General features: G+C 39.2%; 1 protein-coding gene across 1 annotated transcript in view; it reads left to right on the top strand.

Moving 5' to 3' along the window:
- The window catches only part of atp10a (ATPase phospholipid transporting 10A), a 63,045-nt gene that overhangs the window by 13,730 nt on the left and 31,301 nt on the right, over positions 1–18,014 (top strand). Inside the window, exons 2-6 of the mRNA XM_066662682.1 lie at positions 10,593–10,797; positions 11,259–11,344; positions 14,653–14,759; positions 15,784–15,915; positions 16,473–16,603. Of these exons, the coding sequence (XP_066518779.1) occupies positions 10,593–10,797; positions 11,259–11,344; positions 14,653–14,759; positions 15,784–15,915; positions 16,473–16,603 (661 nt within the window). The remainder of the gene's footprint in view (positions 1–10,592; positions 10,798–11,258; positions 11,345–14,652; positions 14,760–15,783; positions 15,916–16,472; positions 16,604–18,014) is intronic.

Raw genomic sequence — 18,014 nt, 5'->3', positions numbered from 1 at the left:
GTGCAATATTTGACTTGCCAGCAGGGTTTGGGCCATTACAGGGGGTCATGTTTGACCCTTTTTTTTGTAATTTACATAGGACAATTTATTCAGCACTTTTTTGCTCTGTTTAATTTTGCCTACTGCTGCAACGATACCGTATCGGTATAGGCACCTATACTGGCTACACACACTACACTCCCCAACCAAACTTGCAATTCGCATTCCCTTAGAGGCACAGATAAATATGGACATACAACTTGCTGTGGTTATTGTTTTTGCTGCTATTTTTGTAGCTCTACAAAGAAAAAAACATGTATAAATGTTTTTGGGTCGTGGATGGGAAAACATAGTCAACGCGGTCTCTATACACTGCAGTGGGAGCTGGAAATTAGTAGAATAGCACATAGTTGTGGCTACGTTCCACCTTAAATGGTTCAGACACATTGCCGTTGTACGTGCCAGTGTTGTGTCATTTAAGGTGGAATGGAAAATTAGAATTCAGTTGGAATAAAGGCTGTAACAGCATTTTGTGTGGTGCACCATGTTCTCCTACAGGTAATACTTGTTATATGGGGACATGTGCATCTAGCACTATATAATATTTTGTAGTTTTTCATAGTTTTACCATTTAATCCGTCCTTCACTGTAGAGCTCCACTGAACGCTCCTGTGTTTGCTTTCTATTGAAGGAACTTGTTCAGCCTAGAATTGGTGAAGAGTTTACACTACATGACTACGTCCAAATTCGGATCGGAAAAATCAAATGTTTGATACGCTGCAACATGTCTGAAATGCAATTTTGAGGCAAAAATATTTAAAATGGGGCTAAAAGTCTTGTAGTGTAACTCAAGCTTAAGGCATGCTAAAGAACACTGACTTCATGCAAGCAACCACAAAGAAACGCAGGTCAGCAGCAGTATTTAAAAGTGCATTTCACAGTCGTGAATAAGGTAAATGATGTTCATTCAATCTTATTATATTTTATTAGCAATACAGAACACTTCTTTAACAATATAAAAGCAGTATAAATATCTGGATTTATAGGCATCTGTCTAGTAGTTAAGATAGAGTTAGAATCGTTGCTCATTATCAGCAGATACTTAAACATTAAATATTTGTATCGGTAGGGAAAAAGTGGCATTGGTGCAACGCTAATTTTGCCTGTGGAGATCTGATGTATTTGCCAGAGTACAGTTGGAGATCTTGAACTATACCAGAAAAGGCATGCAGCATCCAGAATATGCAAATCCCATGCTTAGACATCCTCCTTCCTGCCCTCTCTGTGAACAAGGTCAACAGCTAGAATTGCTCTCCTACGGTTTGTCCATTCATTGTCAAAATTGTAACTCACTTGCTCTATCTCTACTCAGCAGAGATTTATTGACTTTACGCATTATATGTATTGATGCTAATATTCCCAGGGCTTTTTGAGATATAGCTTCTGCCCTTCATTCCTTGGAAATAGTTCTCTTGGGCTCACCCAATCAGTAACAAGGGAATAGCAAAAGCAAGCAGACCTCAGCCTGTCTTCTTCACTGTGCGATGCTAATCATAATCTGGCAGTGATTGTGGTAAAAAACTCTTCTAAAATTTGTAGTTGGCTACACAGCTTCTCTTTGTAATTAGAAGAGATTTGGTAAAGCTAGAGCCCCTGAACACAATTTCAACAAATGAGGTATTAACTTTTGCATGCCAGTGTGTTTTTTCTGGCATTTTGTGTGTTTTTCTTTGGATTTCACAGCATAATACTTTAAAAAAAATTAAGTGAAGCACTGTTATATTTGCTTTGGTTGTAGCCTTGTTTTGAACATCTCCTGCTGCTGCGAGTCACACTGAAGCCTCTTTTTACAAATGCACAGTACATGCGTGAAAGGACCTGATATTTTTGGAGATTCACTCGAGATCACATGGTTAAACAGGTTGGATCAGCTGTGTTTGCAACAGGAATAATACTCAAATGTGCAGGACAGGGAGTACCCTAAGATTTCTGTGGGGGACCATGCTGTTTTAAGACCAGAAAACCTGGCTGAGATTATCCTTGACAAAATCTGTGCGGCACCAGGGCCTGGATGCTCTTGTATGTGGAAGAACTAGCTGTTTTGTTAACCCTCTCCCCAATTGATTTGCCTCATTCTCGAAATGCTACAAGGCAGTCAGTGTTGCAATGTTATGTGACTGTGCTTCTCACTGCTGCAGTCCCAGATAAAAGGCACACTGTGGCAGTTTCCACTGTAGAAGGACCTTCACACTCGCATGGTTAAGTAGCTATGGTTAAGTGTAGCACACTCCTAAATTATTTTCAGGTATGGATACAGCTGTGAAAACATGTGAGCACAGCATCAATCAAAACCATGTATATCTGTCATTAGAAAAGATTTCCTGCAAATTATCTTCTATCTTCTAAAGTCTATTCTTTTGTTCCTGTGAGGTTTTCAAGTTAACAGGATAGACTTTATCTCTGCTTATCTCTGCCTTTGATGTCCATGAAAATTCACACTCAAACACACCATGGAGACTACAGCTGTTGACCAACACACATGTTTAACACATCTGTGAATATAGGTAGCTACAGAGAACAGATTAATTTCTATAAAAGTGTGTGTGTGTGTGTGTGTGTGTATATGTGTATATATATATATATATATATACATATTATAATGGTTTGACACCCCTGCTCTAGAAAGTATTAGGGCTGGAAAAAATATATACTGCAAAAAAATAAAATCTATATTTATTTACTCTAGTTTATAAAAATTTTTTTTTTATAGTTTTTACATAATGCAACAAAAATGTATTAGAAGGGAGTGTAGAGGTGCAAAATAGTAAAAGCACATCTGTAGCAAGTATCAAATTTTACAAATAATGGTTACTTTTCAATTTTATTTCAAAGGACTGAAGCAAATTTGTAAAAATAAATAAATAAATGCGCTATAATATTAATAAATCATTATATTCAGGAAACCTGTTAATGCAGTGGTTGCACATAACTCTTTGAAGTATAATACACCAAGTTATTTGAAGTTTGTATTGCTTGTACTTTTTATCTATCTATCTATCGTTACACTTATATAGCAATTTTCTAGATATCCAAGGACGCTTTACAATCCACACTGCTCAAAACGCTCAGAACACTCAATCCACACACACACACACACACACTGGTGAGAAGCAGCAGCCACTGTAATGAAACTGATGTTCAGTTTTCACCACAGAGAAGTTGAATCCCAGAGACTGTTCTCTGCAGAAACTGTGAAAAACGTCCACACTGCAGGCGATTTACAGGTGTCAATGCATATGTGCAAACACTCAAAAGGCACGGTTGTAATATCAGCTAAAATTCCAATATTGGACTGATAACAATAACAAAAAAAAATCTACATATCGGCAAATAATATATCGGCTACCAATATATCTTACATCACTAGTAATTTCTGTTAGACTGCTTATGTTAATCCATCCAAATGACGTTGAAGAATCTTTTGGAGGTTGTAGAACACACAGCAAAAACTACAAGCAGCAGTCATCTATCATCACAGTCAGATGGTGGTGTTTTGGCACTAGATGTCACTTCTCTTTTAGCTTAAGTTTTACGTGGCTACAAGTCCTGCACATGGAAGGCATATCTGTGTAAAGCCTTTATTCTTAACTACTCACACTTGTCTAGAAATCTTGTGCAGCTTGCCTTATGAAATGCTGAGAAAAAGAGGCATCTCAAGGCATAAGACCACCTTTGTAGTTCAGCAAAATATACTAGCTATCTAAGTGCTTGTCATGCTTGTAGGGAACGTCACATGTCTCTGGCAACACACTGATGGACCATTCATATACTGTTGGATACAGAATATGGGTGGGTGCGGGAGCTAAGCAGTTTAGGAGGAAATTTTTAGTTTTGTTTATCAGTGTTGACTGCCATTTGTTATTTTTTTGTAACTCCTGATATTTAGGCTTGTTTTTAAACAAGAAGGCAATTTAAATACTAAACATAGTGTAGGGCAGCCTGTAAATGGTGGTTTTGATGTCACATGAGTTTTTAATTGCTTCTGATTAACCCATTTCAGAAGCTCTGTGTTGTCTTTAAATGTTGTATGGTTATAATGTTTAAATGTTGTATGGTTATAATAAAATTAATTGTGGTTGTGTTTTATATTAATTTGTTTGCCGTGTCTGATAATTTAAAAACCAGCTTTAGTGAAAATATAGTTTTTAACCGTGTTAAAACCTCGGTGTGGTCTTATTAGTGGTGGGAGATATGACATCATATTAACATCACTTACTTTACTTTACTTTACTTCTTTATATTCACTGTTGTCTTCACTAAATTCAAAAAATATTTTTCTTTTTGGCACCAACTGCTCAAGTTGCTCAGTTGGCCTCTGTGTTTAGGTTTTCCATGTTGGTGATTGGATGTGGAGGAATCATGTGACTACAGGTGGGGGATATTACAGAATTAAAAAGAAAATTATTATATTGACAAAATTACGTCAGTTGGAAGTTCTGAATGTCAGTTTTGATTAATTGCCCAGCCATAGGTGTTATACAATAGATGTTGTAACATAAAATGAGCCTGCAAAATAAGCCAGCTGTGGATTCATATAGCCATAGTTTCTATTATAAACCTAAGATGTCGATCCTGTCAACTTGCAGTGTACTGTTTTCAAGCTGCAGGTGAGCAGTGTAGGGGAAAGTGGATATATTTCATGCATCCTTGCATATTCATAGATTCATGCGTATTGAATGAAGCAGAGTTTTATCGATGTCACTTTTAAGGCATTGGGGTGTTATTTTCTTGGAAATACTCTCTAAAGATGTCAATTTTATGAACAGAGATGCATTTTTAGGGGTTTAATCTATGAACAGAGTGGGAACTTGGAGAAATGGGCAGAAAACTATTTTTAATATCTTTATAATATACTTGAACGCTGCTAGATTCTGGTGTAGCCGTCGTTATGAAGTGTCAGACAGCAATCTTGTGCAGCCCTTTTTCACCCATACTTGAAAGGATTGGTAGATTAAAATGTCAAAATTTGGCTAAAATATGTTCCTCCGTTTCAATGAAATTCATTTCTCAAGGATTTTGTGAAGCTTAAAGCACCTTATATTCTGAAGGCCTTGGCATTTTTCACAAGCATTTCAGTGATGAGTGGGAGAGAGCAGCACAGAGCTGCATGATGAATTCTCCCTTTAAAGAGAGGGGCACTAAATTCATTCATTTGACTGAATATTTATTTGACTGAACATTCCCTCAACTTTTCAGTACACCCTGGGAAATGAACTTTTCTACCAGTGCAATGGATTATTGCTGTGTTCTGTTAACAGAAAGACAAATGGATGTGTGTTCCGTATATCTAGATATAATATTTATAAAGCTTTGAGGATGTAGGCAGTGTCTGCTTACTGTCAGTGTTTTGTTTTTGGTGAACTTTCCTCTTTATTTGGACATATTTATTAAATATGATTTCTCTTATAAATATCAGTGTAGGTCTGTTTGTCAAGCAGGGCTTTAATTTTGATAGACCTTGCTGGAAAGAGCTGTGTATTTTATTTGGAAGCGAATATTGTACTTTTGGAGGGTTTTATGTTTTGGATTATCTACATGTTCAGTCCATATCAATTTTCTGAATAAACAAAAATTGCTGGAAGTTCAGTAGTTTAAATAGCAAGGCTACTGCCTTCAGAGAAAGTGAACTTGTAGGTCTGCACAGGAAGAGAAGAGATTACAGAAGAGAGAGGGCATGCATTAGATCAGTGATTTATTTATGTATTTATTTATTTATTTATTTTGCCAGAGGTTTAGCTCTGTAATTATATGTAATTCTTCCTCTTGTACTTTGACTTTCCTTGATTTCCATTTGTTACTGATACACTTTGAAGATAATTTAGGTGTCAGTCAGAGTACTGATTTTACAGACATTTTAAATATGTGAATAATTTCTAAGTAGTCACTGGATGTGATATGTCGTGATCTTCCTATTTTCAGATTTTCTTAAAGTTTTACCCAATCAAGGCATTGCTGCAATCACACAAGATATATTTGATTGGCCAAGATCAGTAATTAAGGTATTCATGTTCAAAATATTGCTGTTCATAGCCTGCATTCATTAATCAATTCAAAATACACACAGTGTGATTACCTAACTTTTTTTTTTTTTTTTAGGGGTCAGTAAGTAGTAGTTCTAAACAGACCTAAGGTGGAGTGCCAGTAAACAAATAATATTCCCTGCTGAACTTAAAAGCTGTTATTTCACCAAATCAAAAGTTAGAAAATGTGTTTTTTTCTTTAGACACTTGTGTCTCAATAAGACTTAAATGTGATTAGTTAAGATGGGAACTTAGCGTTAGAATGCCAAAATCTGTTTCACAGTGCTATCCCACATGGAGATGATCAATTTATACATTCAGTTAAACAGCTGATTATGAAATACATTTTGTAATCACAGATACTGGCCTAATATTGGGTCAAAGGTAGTTCAGATGGCTCATGATGGGAAGTAACAGTCTGCACACATTGTAGACAGTGAGATCAGCCCTAACATTGATAATAAATGAGGTCTAACACCTAACCATAATACTTTTCCATATTTAGTATGGAAAACATTTGGACATGTGATGAGTTACACATGCATCAATGAAGGCCACTACAGGCAGAAATTAAAATCAGCAGACACACTCATGAGCTTTGTTTGTCTTCTGTCATGTCATGTGACAGAAATGAAAACTTTTAATCAGCAGTGTCCCTCTTTGCTGCAGAAGACGTTTCTAGTATTCTAGGAAAACTTTAAAGGAACGTCTATGACTGTGGGGAAACCAAGATTTGGAAACCATTTTGGTTGTTTACATTCAGAATCTCCATGTTTTTTTTTTTTTTTAAAGTGGAACGGTTTGTTTGTAATGTCACCTTTTCTAGTAATTAGTTTTGGATCTAAAAAAAAAGCATTTAATTGTGTTCATCATTCCGTCAACTTACTTAATTCACAGAATGTAAGGGATATAAATTGTTATATAGTTTGTGTTTGCCGTAGTGTACGTAAGACATAGTCATAATACAGAGACCAGCCACAGCATTAAAGCCACTGACAGGTGAAGGAAAGTACATTGATTATCTTGTAGACAGATCAGACTGCGAAAGAGCGTACACGGAGAATGTGTGCATCCGAACTGGGCCATGACCCAGTGGAAGAAGGCCCTGTGGTCTGATGAATCACATTTTATTTTACATCATGTAGAAGCCTGGATGCATGTGCATCTCATGCCTGGAGGGCAGAGGCAGTATGATGGTCTGGGCAATGATCCTCTGGGAAACCCTAGTTCCTGGCATTTATTGGAATGTTATTTGACACATACCACCTACCAAAACTTGTTGCAAACCAAATACAATTTTTCATGGAAATGGTAGTGGTATTCACTAATGGCAGTGGCCTCTTTCACTAGGATCATGTGCCCTGCCACACTCCAAATATGATTGAGGATTGTAGTTGATTGAGGAACATGTCAAGGGCTTTGAACTCTCCTCCAATTTCGCCTTGAGCAAGCAGTGTATTGGTTACATGATGTGAACCTGCACAATGTTAGGCAGGTAGTTTTATTAATATTGCTGACTACGTGACTGTGACTGACGTACAGCACCACTGCCTGTTCACTGGGTGGTCGGTTTGCAATTCTGTTCATACTTCATGGTTTGTGCTTTGTTGTAATTGTTGTGTTTTTTTTTTTTGTTTGTTTTTTTTTGTATTTGGAAAGGGACAGCAAGAATCTCGAGACAATGATGTAAAATATGTTTGGCCATGCCGGTTGTGTCGTTGTCACACAGCTCCAAAGGTTTGGGGCTTGTAGGTTCAAATTCCACCTTGTGTCACTGTCTGTGAGGAGTTTGGTGTGTTCTACTTGTGTCTGTATGGGTTTCCTCTAAGTGATCCAGTTTCCTCTCACAGTAAATAAATGGTGGGCAGACGCTTGTGTGCACACCATGTGATGGACTAGCACCTTCTGCTGGGTGTGTTCCTGCCTTGCGCCGAGTGATTTTGTGTTTTTCTTTTTTCTTTTTTTATTGATTTTTTTTAAATGATGAGCATGAGGTTAAGGTGTAGAATGTGTGCTTTTGTTTGGACCTAACACAACTTGGATATGAGAGTTTTTCCTCACTGAATGTGTTTGCCATTCCATGTCAAGTACAAAGTTAGTACCTTATGGCTGAATGTTAACTTGCCCAACAAGGCAAGTGATAATAACTGTTGCTTTCCTAAATTATAATAATTAAATAAATAAATATTTTGGCCTTACTTATTCCCAAGACATACATTAGCCTTGCAAGTATATATTTCAACCCTTCACAGTGTCAGGATACGCCCCTTCTCATTTGCCATGTGCCACAATTAGAAAGTGTGGTGCAGTATGGTGTGGGAGAACTACCTTTTTGATCTCTTTGACTACAGAAAAAGTGATGGATGAGAAGGCGCCCACATTTATATGGTCATATGAATTTATCGTTTGGGCTCTTCGATTGGTCAAACACATGAAGTTCTTTCCAGTGCTTATTCTTTTCCCTTGTGGCCAGGTTTTAAGGTGTTTAGTATATTTGATAGAGTTTTCCCTTAAAAGACAACTCTAGACTTCAGCAAACAATAGATATGGCTAAAAAAGTAAGTTTGTGTGTGTGTGTGTGTGTGTGTGTGTGTGTCGACGCCCTTCCTTTGTGGTGCTGTCCTTTTAGCTACTAGCAGTGAGTGTAAACTCCACAACAGTATTTTCCAAGTATTCAACAGCATTAAGCCTTTCCCCCCCTTAAGAATCTTTGCAAATCAACCCCTGTCTGAGGGAGTTTGATATCAACTCTTGTTTCAGTTGGCTTAAGTTGAGAGAAGGGAGACTGCTGAGAGGAGCAGGAATGCTGGGAATTTTCTTCATGCAGGGTCGGGTAGTCAACTCCTTCATACAGCTCCCATCAAAAAATTAGTAATTTTTATCCAAATACTGTGGACAGAAAGCTGTACAAAACATAGCTGTCAGGAGAAACTGTTTCTGTAGAGATGTTGTCTGTAGATGTTTCTAGGAGTGTGTGTTTTGCTTGGCTATGTAGTGTGGGCTCATAAAGGATTGATATGAGATTATAATGTATATTTGAGTTTCACTGGGTGTTTATATGTGCCATCATTGTGAGTTTGACTTGTTTGTTTAAAACATGAATAATTGTTTTGAGTATGTCCAATTTTCAGTACTGTTTATTGTAGATTCACTTTTGCAGTTGATATTTTCCAGTCCTTTTTTCTTTCGTTGCACCACCATGACACTCAGCTCTAAGCCCTTTTCCAGTTGCATTGGAAGCTTCTTCACTATACTGTGGGAGTTTTAGCAATTTCATGCTTTAATTTACGTAAAACTGAAATGGGGGTCATTTATATTAAAAAGACATTGAGCTGCTTGAGCAATGTAGCTTGTGCCTTTATTACTATATATTGCTAGGTCAGTCATATTTGTTATGCAATCACCAGATTGCCCATGTATGAGCCAGTCACAATTATTTTATTTTTTAATATGCAGAGTAATATATTTGTACTCCAATGAAATCGGTATTTATTTGAAGTTTGTATATATGTATAAAACTTTGTGTTTTAGCTAAAGTGTGTGTAATTCAACAGTACAACAGTGTCATCTCCTGTTCCATCCTCTTCCTTGTTCAGTAATGTCATATTTTTTTTCTTTTAAAGTTTTGTGGTATTCACTTCACACTCCTACCTTCCTGTTGAGAGTTTCTTGCTGTAGCGTTCTTTCAGAGTGGTTGTGTTTAGTTAAGGGTCATAGTTTCCCTCGTGGCAGAAACTGAGCACTCTTAAGGTGGGAAGGGCGGGATAGAGAACAGAGGAAAGGTTTGTTTTGCAGTCGGCTATGCAGAGGCCCAGCCCCCTCAGTCATGTTTGCCCTGCTCCTGTAATGTTATTTTTGCTTCTGCCGGAATAGGTGGCGATTTGCTCATCACCTCAGGCGGACAGTGTGCTCTCTCTACTAGAGGGACTAGGCCTGGTCAAGGCTCCATAGACCCAGAACAGTTCCTCATTTTCTGTGCTGGGTCAGGTTTGTTAAAGGCTTATATATTGGGCAGTTTAGTGTTATCTACTCATGCAATGACTGGCAGTCTCAGATTTAATTTAAAAAAACATGGAAAAGCTTTAATGTCAAAATAGTTTTTGGTGGATATAGCCTAAAAAGCAACTGATAAACACTCCATCGATGATGATGAAATAATACCTGTAAAGCTATCAAATAACTGAATTGGGTGTATAAAATTGGGACTAATTATGTCTTTTTCAAAGGGTTTATATTGTCAGTGTAAATTTGATCAAAAGAGACATTTTTCAAAAGCAGTGCATGAGTCTAAGTTGCAGGGCTTCAGTATAATATTCCAGATGATAAAGGGAGTCCAAACAGTAAATGTGGCATTTTTAAATATTTTAGCGTCATCATTTTAAACCTGTCAACTTTGTGTATCTTGTATTATTTGTAAGTTTTTGCCGTTTTTGAATCTTATGTTTTCAGTCTCATCTGTACCATGTACTCTTTTTAATGTCTAACATTCATAAATTCTGATTTTGAGCCTTGACATGCGTGTTCTTTCTCCAGGAGTGACAGGCGTTATGTGGAACAATATTGGAAGGAGGTGCGTGTGGGTGATTTTATCCGGCTACGATGTAATGAGATCCTGCCAGCTGATGTGCTGCTGCTGAGCTCCAGCGACCCAGACCGCCTGTGCCACATTGAGACTGCCACGCTGGACGGAGAGACCAACCTCAAACAGAGACAGGTGGTGCGCAGCTTCCTTGACCTGGTGAGAGCACACTCCTACTCAGCTAGTCAGTACTACTTTTTTGTGGACCATTCTTCATAGGAATGTTGCATGCAGGAAATTCTAGAAAATAATTAAGGGAACATGGATACCATACTGTAAGCCTAGTGTTTGAATGGGAGTAGTTAATGTGGAGATGTTGGATTGTTGATTGAACAGATTCAGCTGGTATATATTTGCCTGATTATATATCTCGGATTGTTCTGGCCTGCCTCTGGTGTGACACCTGTGTATCGAAACTTTAAATATATGTTAAAGTAGCAGTTATTAACCTTGCTGTCAAAACTAAATAGCTGACCTTTTTAAAACGCCTATGCATAGATCCTTTTCATACATGAACTTCACTGAAGCAAATCACTGGCAATTGAACCAGTTCTACCTGTAGTGTTGAAAAACATGGAAAACAAAAACAGTGCTAAACATTAAATCTTATTCCTTGACAGGACACAGAATTTGACCCTTTGAAGTACAACAGCATCATTGAGTGTGAGAAGCCCAATAATGACCTGAACAGATTTCGTGGTTACATGTAAGTACAGCCTTGTTTACTACCCTTAGACTCTGTTGTGTTATAATATGGAGTAAACCTGATAACTGTATAAAAATAAGATTTCTAAATAAATAGTTTTTACATCTTTCATTTGTGGCAGTCATTGCCTGTTGATTAAAGAATGGTAGGGAAGGGTGTGGTGCCATGAAGAAACGGCACTGTCTCCTCCCTCAACATCCACAGCTGAGGTGCCCTTGAGCAAAGTATATAAACTCCACCTGCTCCCTGGGTGCTGAGATAGCTGCCTGATGCAGTGTGTGTGTATTCTTGTAGGCTTTGTAGTGTAGTCTGAGGCCTGGCTATAATGACAAACCAACAGATAGTAATTGCTTACAGGCTTGAGTAGTAAATTAGGATTGTTGATATGCAAATTAACTTATGTTTTCTGTTTACTATTCAAAGTTATTTGCTCCTGGTTGTGTGTTTATATCAAAGACAAAGGATAAAAAATAAACAAATAAACATGCGTTTATATTTCACTGTACAATTTAACCCATCTCTGACAGTGAAAACACACAGACAGAGGGCATTTCAAGTGCACTAGGGGCAGTGAGCATACACACACTTGGAGCATCCCCAGCGTCCGGGGGCTTTTTGGGGTTAGGTGCTTTGTTCAAGTGCACCTCAGCTGTGTACTGAGGGTGATGGAAAGCACTGTTTCTTCTCTCCACCCGACCCCAATTTTATTGGTGGTCACGGGAGTCAAACCAGTGACCTTCCAGTCCCAAGCAAGCTTCTCTGCCAATTAGGCCATGGCTGCACTTGAATAATTTAAAATTCCAATCCCTATTCATCAGCACTTTTTGTATTGTCTTTCCATACACTGTGTCCCAATTCTCGTTGGTGTCCTTGTGTGTATGTGTGAGTGCAGCAGATAAAGTCCTATGTGCTGAAGATAGCAGAGCCAGTGAGTCAGCTGACAGGAGCCAGAATGATTATGACATTTATTCTTTCTCCGTGATGGAGAGCAGATGCTGCTGGCGCACTGCCAGCATTCTGTTGCTCAGTTACACCAGAGTGTCTCCAGCTGCCGGGGAGAGGGTAAAGGGCTGGTTGCTGTTTATGCGATGCTTTATTACATTAAGGGTGAATGTTTGATGTGTAGTCTTGCAATCAAGATGATTCTGGCATCCCCCCCACCCTTGTTTGGGCTCTGTTTTGTGATTAGGATTAAGACAAGTTCTGGCCCCACTGCTTGGCCAGCATTGTTGAAGCACGTTGGCCACCCTCTAACACTGTGAGTGGACCTGTACAAAGCCCAATCATAAACAAACCACAGCTGGTAGAACACCAAGGAAGCCTGGCCATGATTAAGAGGAGACAAAGCCCAGCAAAAGCATTGCAGGGCAATTTAACTAACACAGATGTAATCCAGTTTAGCCTTGCGATTAGGGCTTGTGTTAAGAGCTTATTGTGTCCCCACAGTGGCTGCTTAACCTTATGCGCTCATTCAACCCCGGTTCAATCACAGCGCTTATCCCCGAGGCCTTTTGAACTTGGCTGGTGGTCCACTCAGACACTGCCTTTTAAATTCCTGGCGTAAAATAAAGTCAAAATTCAAGATTATTCAATGTCCTACTCCCCCGCCCCCCTTTTATTCACATTGTTTCACCAATTTATTGGGAAATGTACAGGGGTTGGACAATGAAACTGAAACACCTGGTTTCAGACCACAATAATTTATTAGTATGGTTTAGGGCCTACTTTTGTGGCCAATACAGCGTCAATTCTTGGGAATGACATATACAAATCCTGCATAGTGGTCAGAGGGATTTTAAGCCATTCTTCTTGCAGGATAGTGGTCAGGTCACTACGTGATGCTGGTGGAGGAAAATGTTTCCTGACTCGCTCCTCCAAAACAGCCCAAAGTGGATCAGTAATATTTAGATCTGGTGACTGTGCAGGCCATGGGAGATGTTCAGCTTCACTTTCATGTTCATCAAACCAGTCTTGCTGTGTGTATTGGTGCACTGTCATCCTGATACACGGCACCGCCTTCAGGGTACAATGTTTGAACCATTGGATGGACATGGTCTTACTGGTGCAATGTGCAATTAATGAAGATTGGCCACCAGGCTGCTCCAATTTAGCCAGGAAAACTCCCACACTGAAATGAGAGGTGTTTCAGTTTCATTGTCTAAGCCCTGTATGTCACATAAAAGGAAAATTTCTGCATGATACAACTTTTTCTGTAAACCCTTGTTTGATGTCCATTCCAGAGATATTTTGTCAGATTTGTCCACAGAGTAGGTGACAGAGTGCATCTTAACTTCTTTATGGAAAGTTTTTACATGAAGTGTTCATTAATACACTCAGTGATGTCTGATACATTGCTTTAGAACAGTTTTGTGAACAAATAGAGTTTTCTTCCAATTTATTTCACAGTTAACTAGGACTCCCTCTATCACACAATGCAAGCAAGCGGAGAGGGCAAAGGTTAAAACAAGCTTCCTCCAAGATGTGTGAAGCCAGCCACTGGTCAACTTGCTTGGAGCGGACAGCAACTGTCAGTTAGCCAACTCTGTTAGTGAACAGACACCCTAGTTGGCAAGCATGATGCTGAGTGTTGGAGAGATGTGCTCTCTTGGACTAAATGTGTTATTTTTCCTTTTCTTTTTTTTTTTGGTTTAATTTCCATTCATGGAAGATGCATGGAGGGTGTTTTAAATAGCACCCAAGTTTTCCTTATATACATATGAGAGAGAGAATGAATGTCTACCCCCAAATTTGTCTTCACTGATCAAGTACACTAGGAGTAAGTGGAAACCTTTTGTGGAAGTGTCCCTTTAAAGCCTACTGTCTATGTCTTGTCGTCATTTAACTCTGGGTCGTTTTTACTTTCTCTCCATTGCTCTTTTAAAGTGGAGCTGTGGGGTTTGGTTTAAAGTGCTGCGTTGGCTGAATGGCTTTAGTGTCTTGAGCGCTCCCCTATGGCCTCAGGCCTTACCTGTACAGCTCAGGTTTTTAGTGAGGTCAGTGCTTCTCTATCGGGGGGGGGGGGGGGGGGCTTGTGCTGAGATAAGGGCTCCGTCGGGAAGTGCCGCATGATGTAAGCTGTGATGGATCGATGTGTAGAGCACACTAGCCTGTGGTCTAAAATGTGTGTCTGCTGGGCTTAGGCACCTGTGCTGACAGCCGGTCTCCGTGATGAAATGGAAAAACATTTGTAGACTGCAGTGACAATCAAATGCTGACATTTTACAGGGATGTTGCAAAAAAGACTTTCTGTCACAGGAATGTTTGCCATTTGATATGAACCAAATGAATGTATTTGACCTCTTTGTCAGAATCCATCGCAATGGGAGAAGGGATGGGCTCTACAAAGACAACCTGCTACTTAGAGGTTGCACCATTCGCAACACGGAGGAGGCTGTGGGCATTGTCATTTATGCAGGTACCAAACTACAACCAGACTAATGTTTTCATTTCAGGAGCCTATAAAATGTTCTTGTATTTAATTCTTAATTTCTTCTTTGAATATGTGAATGAAAATGCTTAGAACAAAATTTCTAACACCTAATTGTTGACTAACTGCTCATTCCGATTTCACATTGAAGACATATCTAAACAAATCTAAACATTTTTTTTTTCTTTTTCAACTAATTGTTCTTTTATAAAGCACTACATAAGCATGACTTTTCTATGTGTTCAAACCTACTTATAAATGTGGTGCCTGTTATTTTTCTGGGTTAACACACCCGGTTCAACGCAGAAATTACACAACCATATTCTGACACAACACGTTGTTCCTGCACCTAACGCCTATTCTTTCGATTCTTAATGTTGTCTTTGAATAATTTCTTAATTTACAGATGCTTCTTGCTGTTTTTCTCACTCTGAATACAAACCTCCATGATTTTCCGAGCACATGTTGACTCTTGGAGGGAGGGGAGGGTGATTTTTGAGAATGCTTCTTGATATATATATAAGAATTTTTCAGATTTTGCTCCTTGCCATATTTGGTCTCTTACTACATGTATCAGATAACCTCCTTGAGATCTTGATAAATTTTTGAGTCATGAAGCAAAAAATGGAAGAATATTATTTACATGATCAGTTAAACTAATTTATTTCAAACCGATAGAAACAAGGCCCAGCACCTCTATCTTCCAATGTCTATTAGATTATATAAACAGTATGTTGTGAATGGTGTGGTCACATTTTTTTTTTTTGTGGTCAGAGTTTTGTCATTCATGTCAAAATTTGCCTCATATCTCTAATGACAAATTGAGGAAGGAAAAATGATAAAAGGTTGGGTTTTTTTTTTGTTTTTTTTTTAAACTCAGAGTTCTTTACTGTTTGTATTGAATGTTAGGGAAAAACAGTCTTATCAGATCTGTCCTTGATTTTCTAAATACTCTTCTTACAGTTGTTATTGGTGGTGGAGGTTAAAGGCTGTTCTCTGTAATGCTTGCCAGGTCATGAAACCAAAGCCATGCTGAACAACAATGGTCCACGCTACAAACGCAGTAAATTGGAGCGCCGGATGAACGTGGATGTCTTCTGGTGTGTCATCATCCTGCTAGTCATGTGTCTGTTCTCAGCAATTGGTACGGAGCACTTGGGGACTTTCCTTTTCTTCATACATCAGCCCTGCTGTGTCGAATGAGACTCAGCACACGAAAGCGGAAATTTAGTTCTTAGTTTTGTCATCTATTGTGGGAAATTTGGTAACTGTAAAGATCTATTCTTATACAGGAAGTGGTTTAAACCTTTGGTTTCTTAAGAATCTTCATGTTTCTCCTGATCTAAAGTGGCATTTGCTGTTGTATAGTAGTGTATTGTCATTTTTGAATGACATTTGTTTTTTGTATTTGCATGTATGGTTTTACAAAACCTCACCATTACCATTTTTACAGCTTTAAAGTGCTGACAAAAAAGGATTTATTTTCCTGAATGTTTGAGATGATGTTAAAACAAAAATCCTTGTGCAAAATCATATGAAAAATTAAGATGCGTGGTTGTGACCAATTTTCTCTGCTTTTTTCAATGAGCTTTGTGATATAAATAATTTCAAATTTGCTTCAGCTGTCTTACTGTTTGAGGTGTTCAGAACCTGTGACAGTTGTTAACATTATTTTCCCTCTTTTTATCAATATTTTTGTAGGTCATGGTCTGTGGATGTACCAGTATGGAGATAAGAGGCCTGTGTTTGATGTTCTGAGTCCTGAGGGAACAGATTTGTCTCCTGTGGTGTCGGCCATATATCTCTTCCTCACCATGATTATAGTGCTTCAGGTAAATAGCAATGATTTGTAAAAACATTAGTTAGATAATATCAGCCATTGTATATGCCCTACAAGTTGGAGAAGGAAAATAAATATTCTGCATGAATAGTGTAATGTGTTTTATTATATTTTTTTAATCCAAGATGCAACCCTATGAATAACACAGTTAGGACCAAGTGCACCCTGACCATGACTCGGCCAGGCTCAGCCCAAAAAGCAAATTGCGAATATCATGTGGACCAATCACCCGCAAGATCCAGAGTAGGGGTGCGCTGCAATGCAAAGAGCAGGGGCGAAGGGGCCCCTGGCATCATGGAGCTTGGGAGTGGAAACTGGTTCTTGGCTTGTGGAACGTAACCTCGGGGGGGAAGGAGCTGGTGCAGGAGGTGGTGCAATACCAGCTAGATATAGTTGGGCTCACCTCTACACACAGTGTGTGCTCTGGAACCAAACTCTTCGATAGGGCTTGGTCTCTTTCCTACTCAGGAGTTGCACAGGGTGAGAGGTGCCGGGTGGGTTTGGGGATACTCACAAATCCCCAGCTGGCGGCTGTACAGTTGGAGTTTGTCCCAGTGCACGAGAGGGTCACCTCAATGCGGCTTCGGCTTGCAGAGAGGAAAACTTTGACTGTTGTGTGTGCAAAAGCTTGTTTGTGCCTGTTGTTGTGGCAACCCAAGAACCTGTTGCTGGACACCAGGTGTGAGGGAAGCTGTCAAGTGAAAGAGGTTTTTCGAGCTTGGATGGCTTGGGGAAATCCCAATTCCACAGATGGGTACAGGAGGGCGAAGTAAGGATGGTGAAACTCTAAACTCAACTGAGCGCATTGTTGGGCATTTGAAGGAGCGCTTTGAGGAACTCCTAAACCAGAGAAACATGTCTGGGGTGTCAGATTCCATTTCCTTGGCTGGAGTCACTGATGCGGTTAAAAAGCTTTGCAGTGGCAAAGCACCCATAGTGGATGAGATTCACCCAGAGCTACTAAAGGCACTTGATACTGTGGGGCTGTCTTGGCTGACATGCCTCTACAATATTGCATGGACCTCAGGAACAGTGCCTTTGGATTGGCAAAAGTTGGTGGTGGTTCACATTTTTAAAAAAGGGGACTGTAGAATGTGTGCTAATTATTTTAGCATCACACCTCTCAGCCTTCCTGGGAAAGTATATGCCAGGGTGCTGGAAAGGAGAATCCATCCGATACTCTAGGATTTTGGAGGAACAATGCGGATTTTGTCCGGACCATGGAACTATAGACCCACTCTCTACTTTTTCACAGATGATAGAGGGGGCATGGGAGTTTGTTATTCCACTCTACACGTTTTGCATTCTGTGTGAGGTGTTTTTGAGTATGGGGTGCCAAGGTCGTTCCAGCGAGCCGTACGGTCCTTGTACTCAGAGTTTGAGATGTGTTCGCATTGATGAGG

This window comes from Hoplias malabaricus, chromosome 3 (assembly GCF_029633855.1).
Source record: "Hoplias malabaricus isolate fHopMal1 chromosome 3, fHopMal1.hap1, whole genome shotgun sequence".
Lineage (NCBI taxonomy): Eukaryota > Metazoa > Chordata > Actinopteri > Characiformes > Erythrinidae > Hoplias > Hoplias malabaricus.
This window is presented reverse-complemented; position numbering and strand designations above follow the sequence as displayed.